Source organism: Arvicola amphibius, chromosome 10, assembly GCF_903992535.2.
Source record: "Arvicola amphibius chromosome 10, mArvAmp1.2, whole genome shotgun sequence".
Taxonomy (NCBI): domain Eukaryota; kingdom Metazoa; phylum Chordata; class Mammalia; order Rodentia; family Cricetidae; genus Arvicola; species Arvicola amphibius.
This window is the reverse complement of record NC_052056.1, coordinates 61718846-61730113: the sequence shown is the minus strand read 5'-3', so window position 1 is coordinate 61730113 and position 11268 is coordinate 61718846. Positions and strand designations below refer to the sequence as shown.

The 11268-nt window shown below is 43.1% G+C and overlaps 1 protein-coding gene across 1 annotated transcript; it reads left to right on the top strand.

Annotated features, from left to right (window-relative positions):
* The first annotated feature begins 2878 nt into the window (after nt 1-2878).
* Nucleotides 2879-7650, top strand: Smco1 (single-pass membrane protein with coiled-coil domains 1). The gene is made up of 3 exons (XM_038344608.1): nt 2879-2928; nt 6655-6804; nt 7206-7650. The coding sequence occupies exons 1-3, from the start codon at nt 2879-2881 to the stop codon at nt 7648-7650; spliced, it is 645 nt and encodes a 214-aa protein (XP_038200536.1).
* The last annotated feature ends 3618 nt before the right edge of the window (nt 7651-11268 follow it).

The following is an 11268-nucleotide window of genomic DNA, read 5'->3' as shown; positions in this document are numbered from 1 at the left end:
CGTGCACCACCACAGCCCAGTTTAGCCAGTATTCTTAACTCCTAGAGTCATCTCTACAGGCCTTAAAGAGTTTGTTGTTGTTCTTTTTCTGATGTGTGTGGTAGCCAAGGCTATCTTTGAACTTGGAATCCTCATTCCTCCGTCCTCTCTTAAATAAGATGCACTTGCCTCTAGCAAATAGAGCCCACCTGAGAAAATGCTACCAAGAAGCTATGCTTAACTCTGTTCATTTTTGTCTAGAGTTAGTTCCCAAACTCTCTCAGGTTGTAAGTGGGTCTAGCTGCCCCCAACATGCCATTTGTGGAGCGAAGTTTCTTTCCCACCCTGTCCCACAGCCGTTCAGCCCAAATAAACACACAGAGGTCTACATTAATTATAAACTGGTTGACCTATTAGCTAGGGCTTCTTATTAACCCTTATAATTTTTATTAGCCCATAATTCTTGTCTGTGTTAGCCACATGGCTTGGTACCTTTCTCAGTGAGGCAGTGACATCTTTGCTTCCTCTGTGTCTGAATGATGACTGCAGACTGAATTTTTCTTCTTCCCATAATTCTCCTGTTCTCATCGCCCAGCCTATACTTCCTGCCTGGCTACTGGCCAATCAGCATCTTATTAAAATACAATTGACAGGGTACAGACCATTGTCACACAGCAAGCCTTGGTGACTGGGTGCTTGCAATGCCATGACTGCAGATAAGGAATGCTTGACCATAAGCAGTTTTGACTAAATCCTACGTAACGTGCCCTAACTGTCCCTGACCAGTATCCATTGCCAGTTCTTAGCAGCAGGTAGCTTCTGATACTCGTCACCACTCTTGCTTCCATGTGACAGAAGCCACCAGACAGCAAGGGTGGCTTGTATGTGTCACCACCGTGCGAGCAGACATTTCTCTCCTTATTCCTCTTAAATATCTTACCATAAGACTGACTCCTCTTCCATTAACATAGACTAGTTCAACAGGGCATGGTGGTGCACTCAGGAGGCAGAGGCAGGTGTATCTCTGTGAGATCGAGAGAAACCCTGTTTTGAAAACCAAAAAACAAGCAACAACCAAAAACATATACCAGTTCTACCCCCACACACCCATTGCTCCACCTCCCCTTTTCCCACCTGTTTTCACACTTCCTGATGCTGGGCATTAACCCTAAGGAACTGCACATGATAAATAAGTGACCACCACTAAACAATGTTGCCAGCCTTACTTTTTATTGTTGTGAGACTGGGTCTTCCTAATCTGTCCATGCTATCTGTTCGGTCTCCCTGGTTTTTTTCTCGACTTGTTTGTCATTTGTATATAGGAAGACTATTGACTTTTGTGTGTTAATTTTGTAGCCAGCTACTTTGTTGTGTTTATCAGCTGTAGGAGCTCCCAATATACTTTTTAGAGTCGATTATGTATACTATCATACTAACATATCATCTGAAACAGATACTTTGATTTCTTCCTTTCCAATTTGTATCCTTTTGATCTTCAGTTGTCTTATAAATGCAGCTAAGACTTCAAGACTATATTGAATAAGTATGGAGAGAGTGGGCAATCTTGTCTTATTCCTGACTTTGGTGAACTTTGCTTAGAGTTTCTTGCCATTTAAGTTGAGGTTGACTAAGGCTTGCTGTAAACTGCCTTTGTTATGTTGAAGTGTGTTTCTTATATCCCTAATCTCTCAGGACTTTTATCTTGAAGGGGTATTGGGATTTGTCAGTGGCCTTTCCTGCATCTAACGAGATGATAATGTAGTTTTAGTCTTTTAGTTTGTTATTATGGTGAGTTACATTTATCAGTTTGTGTATGTTGAACCATCCCTTCATCTTTAGATCATGGTGGTTTTTAAACATAAAGCAAAGAAAGCCAGCCTACAAACCACAATCCCAGAGAACTTAGACAACAATGTGGACACTAAGAGAGACTTACATAGATCTAATCTACATGGGAAGTAGATAGTAGAAAGAGACAAGATCTCTTTCTGAGTAAATTGGGAGCATGGGGACCATGGGGGAGGATTAAAGGGGGAGGGGAGAGGCAGGGAGGGGAACAGAGAAAAATGTAGAGCTCAATAAATATCAATAAAAAAGAAAAAACGTAAGACATTCTTTAAAAACTTGTATTGATTATAATTTGATAAAAAGCTATTAAAATATGAAACTTGGGCCTGGAGAGATGGCTCAGTTAATTAAGCTCTTGTTAGCTATGCATAGTGGCACATGTCCTTAATCTCTGCACTTAGGAGCTGAATTAGGCAGATCTCTGTGAGTTCCAGGATAGCCTGGTCTACACAGAAAGTTCCAGTATAGCCAGGACTACATAGAGAGACCCTGTCAGAAAAAAAAAAAAACAAAGCTATTGTTGCTCTTCCATAGGACCTAGGTTGGATTCCCCAGCACCTTCGGGAGAGCTTACAATTGTCGGTAACTAGTTCCAGGGAACCTGTTGCCCTCTTCTGGCACATGGTGCACAGATTCATGTATACACAAAATACCCGTATACAGCAAATAAACATTATTTAAATGAAAGTAGCATTTCCATCTAATTTAGTTGTAGAGTAACATAGACGTTTGTATGTCTCTATATACGTTTACCAGTATAAACAAAGTTGTGTTTGCCTATGGCTGCTTGTTCTATAACGGCTCGCTCTGTTGTCAAAGGCAAATGTCATAGTGCACTCTAGGACACCTGTGTTCACACCATTGGTTCGCTGAAACTATATTTGGATGTTCAAGCTATTAAAAGCTTCATGTACTTAGTGACCTTCCAGGCAGAATTTAGATTGGATATTCCCATTGCTGCTGCCTGTTGCTGAGTGGGAAACAGCAGAAAATCCAGGATCTCAACCTCTCTAGGGTTTTCATCTTGCTTCCTTTCCTTTTTCTAAAGAAGATGAACCATGAAAACACAGCCCTGATATCCTTGAAGGAGGCAATGAAAAGGTGGCTCCGGGTTCCAGGGAGGGACTAAGCCAGGGTCTGCTGTTGTCAGAAGGGAGTGAAGAATGGAGATAGAGATAAGCAAAGAAGACAGACATGCTAATTAGAACTGTGTTTGCCAAAGTGTTCTGAGTCTTGCAGATTTGAAAAATATCTAACTGATAATAAAGAAAACTCTGGGGGTGGGGAGTTGGAGTTTATCCCAGTAGTAGAATGTTTGTGTGGTTGAAAGGTTGAAATGTTTTTAAATCCCCTGCATGTGCATGTATACACACACGTGTGCTTGCGTGTGCACACACACACACATGAAATCAAGAAAAAAAATCTGCTTTAATATGCTATAACTCCATTGAATTCGTGCTAGATTTACATAAATAAGTAAAATGTGGCTGTTTCCCTCAAGGAGCTCATAGCCTATAGGAATAATAGATTTTTTTAAAATACAGTTTCATATAAGTGACCTTATACTGGTGATGTCCCCAAAAAACTAATGGAGGAATCAATCCATTTTGCCTAAGAAAGTGACTCTTCCCAGAGGATACTTTAGCTGGGTCAAGGCAACTGAGTGAGTTTATGAGGACATGAATAGGGAGGAATATTATAGTGAAGAGACTACAGTTTGACCTCAAGACAGGTTGGAATTACAGATTAGCAACTAGGACGTGCAAGGAGACTCACAGAGGCATTACGCTTGTAACTGAGGAGATCCATTTGTCCCTAAAGTCAGGCGGTAGAAAAGATCCATTTTTAGCTGAGTTAATTATCACAATAGAGCTGGAGAGATGGCTCAGCGGTTAACTGAGACAGCAACTCTTGCTGCTCTTCCCAGCAACAACATGGTGGCTCACTACCACCTATAGTGGGATCTGATGCCCTCTTCTGGCATAAAGGTGTACATGCAGATAGAGCACTCATACAGAAAATAAATCTAAATCACAACAGTATTTTAGAGACATGTGTGAAGGATGAATTGGAGACTGGAGAAGACCCAGTAAGACTTCCTATAGTCCTAGGACCTGTGAAAGGTGATGGACTGGCTTGCTGGGGATAACAAGCAGGAGATGGGTTACATCGAAAACAGTTGTCCCGGGAGGAGTTGACCATCATTCTTAGATTGTTTTGTTTTGTTTTGTTTTTCGAGACAGGGTTTCTCTGCAGCTTTTTTAGAGCCTGTCCTGGAACTAGCTCTTGTAGACCAGGCTGGCCTCGAACTCACAGAGATCCGCCTGCCTCTGCCTCCCGAGTGCTGGGATTAAAGGCGTGCGCCACCACTGCCCAGCTTTATTCTTAGAATTCTGAATAAACCGTGAGGCTGTTAACTGAGCTAGGGAATTGTCATAGGAAAGATTACACTCATATTTATTTTTAATTTAAAAATTGTTTTCAGATTTATTTATTTTATGTGTACCCATATGTGCCTGGTGCCCTCAGAAGTCAGAAGAGGGCATTGGATCCTCTACAACTGGAAGTATGGACAGCTAAGAGCTGTCCACCAGGTGGGGGCTGGGAGTTGAACCCAGGTCTTTTATAAGAACAAGCACACGTATTCACTAAGCCATTTCTCCAGCCCTTTGTTTGTTTTTGTTTTTGTTTTTTTGAGACAGGGTTTTGTTTGTTTGTTTTTGTGTAGTCTTAACTGTTCTGGAACTAGTTCTGTAGACCAGGCTGGCCTCGAGCTCACAGAGATCTACTTGCCTCTGCTTCCCAACTGCTGGTATTAAAGGCATGCCCCACCACCACCTGGCTCTAATATATAATAAATGTATTTCTTTTTATGTGATAGGGCAGGGTTGTACATGTCATAGGCATCCATGCAGAAGTCAGCAAGACTTGAAGGAGTTGGTTCTCTTCTTCCACCACGTGGGGCTAATTAAAGTTAGGTCACCAGGCCAGTAGTAAGCACCTTTACCTGCTCAGATATCTGTACATTCTCTTTAGACATTTATCAGAGTAGTCTGCGTGTCTTTTGGCAGGATATTCCAAAGGACTTCTGCAATTATAAACTGTTATTGACAAGCTAGAGTTCAGGCTAGAAATGCTCTATATCATTATAGTTTAAAGTCTAAAAGTTAAAGACAGTCAAGTGGCGTAGTTGACTTGAAAGCAGAGGTTGCTACATAGAAGCCTCACTTGCTTCATGCTCCTATTAAAGCACACATTCCATGCCAACTTTTTTTTTTCGAGATAAGGTTTCTTTAGCTTTGGAGCTGGCCTGGAACTAGCTCCTGTGGACCAGGCTGGCCTCAAACTCACAGAGATTCACCTGCCTCTGCCTTCTGAGTGCTGGGATTAAAGGTGTGTGCCACCACCACCCGGCTCCATGCCAGCTTTTATCTAGGTGTAAATTGGAACCAAAACTGAGAGAAAATTCCTCCATCGTAATTTCTGAAGATGGAGGAGAGTTGACTGTGATGATTCTGTCGAGGGAGAAATGCACATAACAGATGAAAGTGTACGTCTGAGAGAAAGTGGTACCCAAAACTCAGTCACTGTTGGGAGAAACTGAGGACCAAGGGAAGATGCTCAAGGACATAATCTGGGGCAGCCACAAAGTGTTGAGGTCACTGGAGAGGTAACTGCTTCCTATCGCTTCCTTCATCAGAGATGATGTGGTGCTTTCAGTCAGAGGGCTGTCACTCCAGCCCTTCATGGTCCATCTAGGTACAGTCTCAGTGCTTCAGTGCCCCTGGTGGTCAGTGCTGCTCCCAGGTGCTTCAGTCCCCGAATGACGGCTCAGCAGCTCATGCTCATCACAGGTGCCAAGTGTATGACCCTTCTCCGGAAGGCCTCTGCTGGCTATTAGGGGACAGGAATAATATCTCTAAGAAATGACCACTGGTCTCTGTGTAGAATTTATACTGTGCAGAATTTATGCAGTGTAAACTAAAACGAAATGTTGGGAGATGCTGGGAAGGATTTCCCAGAGAGTGGATTTAAGAAGACAGTGGAGGGCTGGACATCGGTCAATGGTAGAACTCTTGTCTAGAAAGTATGAGGCCCTAAGCTCAATCCCCAGCATCACCATCAACACACACACACACACACACACGCACGCACACACACACACACACACACACACACACACACACACACACACACACACGATGGAATTTGAGCTGCTCCTTGAGGTAGAAGTGGATCTGCAAAGTCAACAGGGTAAGCTACTTTATCACGTCCATTGGTTCTAGCGCTATTCATTTAAGTGATAGTCTTTTTCAAACTCAATTTATCTATAGGCAAAACCAGGACTTGTACAGCTCTAACCAAAAAAGTAAAAATGGGGCTGGTGACATGGTTGAGCTGGTAAAGGCACTTGCTGCCCAGGTGTTACCACCCGAGTTCAAACCCCAAAACCCACATAGTGGAAGGAGAAATTAACTCCTACAGGTTATCCTTTGGCTTCCACCCAAACACCCCAACCCCTCCCTCCACACAGAAAATAAATCCATCTTTAAAAAGTAACAACTGATAGCTTCACTTACACTCATGAGAAATGATGCTTGTTGATACTCTGTGAAGCATAAAGTATCGCACAAGACATGGAACAGCTAACTAGATGATCCAGAAGTCAGACAATATGAAGAGCAAGATCAGAGGAGGCCTGGCCAGTGGGAACCCTGTTCACATTAACTCCAAGTCCCCATCTACATTTGGTAGGGTTGTGAGTAATCTATTAGAGTCTTCGGTTTACCCTGGCCTGGACTTAACTTTGATTCTTTAATCCTGTAGAGTAGACAACAAGCTCCAAACTCTAGATGCACAGTTCAAAGAACTAGACATTACCAAGGATAAACTGACACAGCAATTTGAACACCATAGCAAGACTTTGGCAAGCCAAGCAGCCCAGGATGAGATATGGACAGCGGTTCTGGCCCTCGGGTGAGCAATAATTGAATCCTGGCTTTTGTGGCTTTGTGAGAGCTCTCAGTGGCCATTCCAAACTGAATTTAGTATGTCCCAAAGGTATCACTCATGCTTGGGTTCCTTCACTCACAAAAGGTTGATCTGAGCACTGTTTTTATGCCCAGCACCACAGTGCCCACCTTGTGAGTCTGTTACCTGCCGGTCTTATTGACAGGAATGACTGATAGAATTCCCTCACCATGGGAGGCTCGCTCAATGGGTGGCCTGAGAGCTCAGCTCTGCAGTTTGGTGTAGGCTGTATTTCTGAAATAGATAGCTGGTTTCCTAGTGAGTTTACATTGAGCCAACCTAATCAAATGTAACTTACATTTATACACTAAATATTCCATTTAAGGAGCTTTCCACATTTTTCATAGGTTCACCTCAATGGAACTGAATATTTTATACAGCTATGTCATTGAAGTCCTTATTTGCTTGCACACTCGAGTGCTTCAGAAGCTTCCAGACCTGGTGAGAAGTCTTCCGACCTTAGCCTCTGTCCTTAGAAGAAAAGTCAAGAACAAGCATGTTAGAACCGTGTGGGAGTCAGTCCTGGAGGAGTATGGGCTACAAGAGAGAGACGTCACAGTGCTCTGTACCTTCTTCATTGCGCATGGCGACAAAGCAGAACACTACGCTGCTAATGTACGACAGATGTACATCAAAGATGTTACGTTCATGATCACCAACATGGTAAAGAACCAGGCTCTGCAGGATGGATTGCTGCGGGCTGTTCAGGTCATTGAGAAGGGGAAAGCAGTGAGGACCTCTGAAAACCAAAGGGCATCCCTGAAAGAGTTGATAGCATCAGCCAAAGATTGACCTGTTACCCTATGGCCCAGCAATTTCACTTTCAGTCATTTGTATCGCAAAAACAAAAACATGAATAATTTAGTGTAAGCTATTTTATAGCAAAAGTGGGAGGCACACAAAAGAAATTATGACAAATTGATACAACGAATATTTTGTGTGTAGCCATATTAAAAAATAAGCAAACTTTTTATAGTGAAATAGAGTCTGGGGATGTAGCCCAGAGGATATGCTTCATATATAGAGGTCCTGGGCCCAATCCCTGATACCGCAAACATAAATATAAAAGAAATTTATATGAAACCATCACTCAGATTTGGTGGTGTTTTGCTTAAATATTTAACGTTAAGTATAAAAGGGGCAAAACCAACTATATATATATATATACATATATTACCTATAATATTTTTAAAGATACTGTATATTAGTTTAGATAGCTACACTTCTGCAGTAATACTTAACTAATTTTTTTTTTGTGGAGGTAGAGGGACTAAAAGGCAAGAGCCAAAGGGAAATAAATACTTTCCACTGGATGGTGGAACTTTTCTAGACACAGCATGGCATCACTGTCTTGAATCAGAGAAATTGTGATCAGCCACAGGACATGGCCATGAGATCAGGAAGGGAAAGGGCAATGTTGCTGTCCCCTGAGACTCCAGCCCCCGCCACAAGCCGTACACAATCTTGCTCCGCCTGGTCTTAGGGGTGCTAGAGTATACAGGAGGTGGACATTGACTGTTGTCCTTTGTTTTTATTCATTGCTCTTACTCTTTGCTCTTTTCTTCTTGTCTTTGGATCTTTTTTTTTTTTTTTTACTCTTTTGGGGAGCCTGCCATTCAGCTCCCAAATAAATCACATATTACTTCTAAATGCCTAGTCTTAGCTAGCCAGCTTTCCTTAAATTATTTCATTCACCTTTGCCTCTGGCCATTTTTCATTTTCCTTTCCTTTTCTTTCTTTCTTTCTTCCTTCCTTCCTTCCTTCCTTCCTTCCTTCCTTTCTTTCTTTCTTTCGTTTGTTTTGTTTTTCGAGACAGGGTTTCTCTGTAGCTTTGGAGCCTGTCCTGGAACTCTTGTAGACTAGGCTGGCCTCGAACTCAGAGATCTGCCTGCCTCTGCCTCCCAAGTGCTGGGATTAAAGGCGTGCACCACCACCGCCCTTTTCCTTTTCTTACTTCTGTAATCTTACTTGGTGACTGATTGGGTGGCTGGCCCCTCGCATCCTCTTCTCCTGGTTCTTTTGTTTCTTCTTCTTCTTCCAGATTTCTCCTTCTATTTATCCTTTCTGCCTGCCAACCCCGCCTATCCTTTCTCCAGCCTTGCTCTTGGCCATTCAGCGCTTTATAAGACCACTAGGTGTTTTAGACAGGCAAAGAATCACAGCTTCACAGAGTTAGACAAATGCAGCATAAACAAAAGGAACACATCTTTACATCATTAAACAAATGTTCCAGAGCATAAACAAATGTTACACACCTTAAAATAATATTCCCCAACAGTGGACCATGGTTGGAAGTCTAGAAATGAAGCTTTTGTGGGTCATCCCATGCTGAGGTGGGAGCTGTAGGTGGTATGGCTTGCCTCTGAGTCATCCATGCTACAGTAAGTAATCCCACACTCATGTTTCTATAAGACTGAAGAACTCACTGGTTCAGCAAACTGAACTTGAACATGGTCTCTTCTTTAGTTTGTCTTTGGTGTCTGGAAGAGGTAGATATGTTTCTCTAGCAGGAATCAGAATATTAATTTTGAATTTTGAATACCTAGTAAAATGCAGTTAGTCAATCATAAATGCAGTTAGTCAATCATAAACATAACAGAGGAGTGGAGATATAACCCAGTGGTTAGAGTTCCATTCCGAGCCCCTATATCAGGTGTCTCACAGCCACAGCTGCAGGACAGACTATAACAAGTTTTTCTTCCTGGCAGCTCCCAAATAATAACATGGAGATTTTTTAAAATTATGAAAGCTTGGCCTCAGCTTGCTCGTTTCCAATGGGCTCTTAAAATTTAAATGAGCTCATTTATATTAATTTTACATTACATTAACCACGTGGTTCGTTACCATTCCTCAGTGCCAGAAGCCCTACTTCCTTCAGTTCTCACTGGAGAATCTCCCATACTTCAGATTCTTTCCCAGAGTTCTTATCTCTCCCTGGAAATCCCGCCTATCCTCTCCTGCCTAGCTACTGGTCACTCAGCTCTGTGTTAAACCAATGAGAAGGTGCCTTAGGCAGGAAAAGAAGGGCAGAGACACATCTCCTCACAGTGTACAAAAAGTCTCGATACTTTTTGTCAAGCTTGTGGGCCTTAAGTCTTTAGAAAGGAAGGCTGCAGACATCAGGGGTCTGTGCCGTAGAAGAAAGTATAAATGTCAGTCACAGGGCTAAGGATTCTCTGGCCCAAACGTTCAACTTTCCGGTGAGAGCAACCTTCTTACAGATTCTCAGAGGAGTTGAACCAGAGTCTGTTAGACCTGGAACACTCTATGTTGCCCAAATTGGACTCCAACTCTAGATTCCCTTGCTTCTGTCTCTGCCTTTACTACCTAAATGCTGGGATTATATGACATGTGTGACTATGCCTTTTATTCTTAAAGACTTAGTAGCTGGGCAGCTGCGCGTAGCTGCACGGAGACTCACGGAACACGTGTGACCAGGGCGGCGGGTGAACAGGCGGTGCAGCGGCGGGTTAACGGCACAGACACAGAAAATAGACATAAAGCTTTATTGAGGGAGAGAGAGAGAGAGGGAGGGAGAGAGGGAGAGAGAGAGAGAGAGAGAGAGAGAGAGAGAGAGAGAGAGAGAGAGAGAGAGAGAGAGAGAGAGAGAGAGAGAGGGGCGCGTGTGCACAGGCAAAAGGGGGCAGTGAGAAGAGAAGGAAGAGATTCAGGATGACTCCAAGAGACCAGAGGTCGCTGGGAGTGGGCATGGAAAGGGGCGGGGACCAAAAGCATAACATCCCCGGGTATTTCTTACAATAAAAAGCAAAAATTAGACATCACAGTTTGAAAGAATTGGGGCGGCGAATTCTCAAGGCTGCTTCCGGCTTATTGTGGGCGTCGTCTTTGGGGGGGGGGGGGGAACCCGAGAGAAGGCTGGGTACCGGTCACATCCTGGCATAGCTGGTCTCTTTGCTTCTGACCGGTGTCTGTGGCATGGAAATGTCTGGTGTCTCTAAGGTATTGGCAGAACAAAGAACAAAGTTAAATTAAGGAAAAAAACTTTTTTGGACCAGATAACAATGCCTATCGCAGAAAACTTTTTTTTTTTTTTTTTTTTGAAAAAAGGGTCTCGTCGGGGCGGTGGTGGTGCACGCCTTTAATCCCAGCACTGGGGAGGCAGAGGCAGGTGGATCTTTGTGAGTTCGAGGCCAGCCTGGTCTACAAGAGCTAGTTCCAGGACAGGCTCCAGAGCTACAGAGAAACCAAAATGGCAAAAAAAAAAAAAAGAATACTAAGAGGATAATTAATAAAAAAAATATTGTTTGGAGCTTGTTTAGAGTTTACTTTTCAGCCAGTGACTAACAAAGCTTGAACCACCAAAGCCTGGAGGAGCAGCAACTGGCAGATGGGACGCTAAGGCGCGCGCAGCTCCCGGAAATCCCGCCCAATTGGGCGGATCCTTGGGCA

Coding starts and splice junctions, on each gene's coding strand:
- Smco1 (XM_038344608.1), top strand. CDS start 2,879: ATGAACCATGAAAACACAGCCCTGATATCCTTGAAGGAGGCAATGAAA. Junction 2,929..6,654: donor TTGAAGGAGGCAATGAAAAG/GTGGCTCCGGGT, acceptor TTAATCCTGTAG/AGTAGACAACAAGCTCCAAA. Junction 6,805..7,205: donor ACAGCGGTTCTGGCCCTCGG/GTGAGCAATAAT, acceptor CATTTTTCATAG/GTTCACCTCAATGGAACTGA.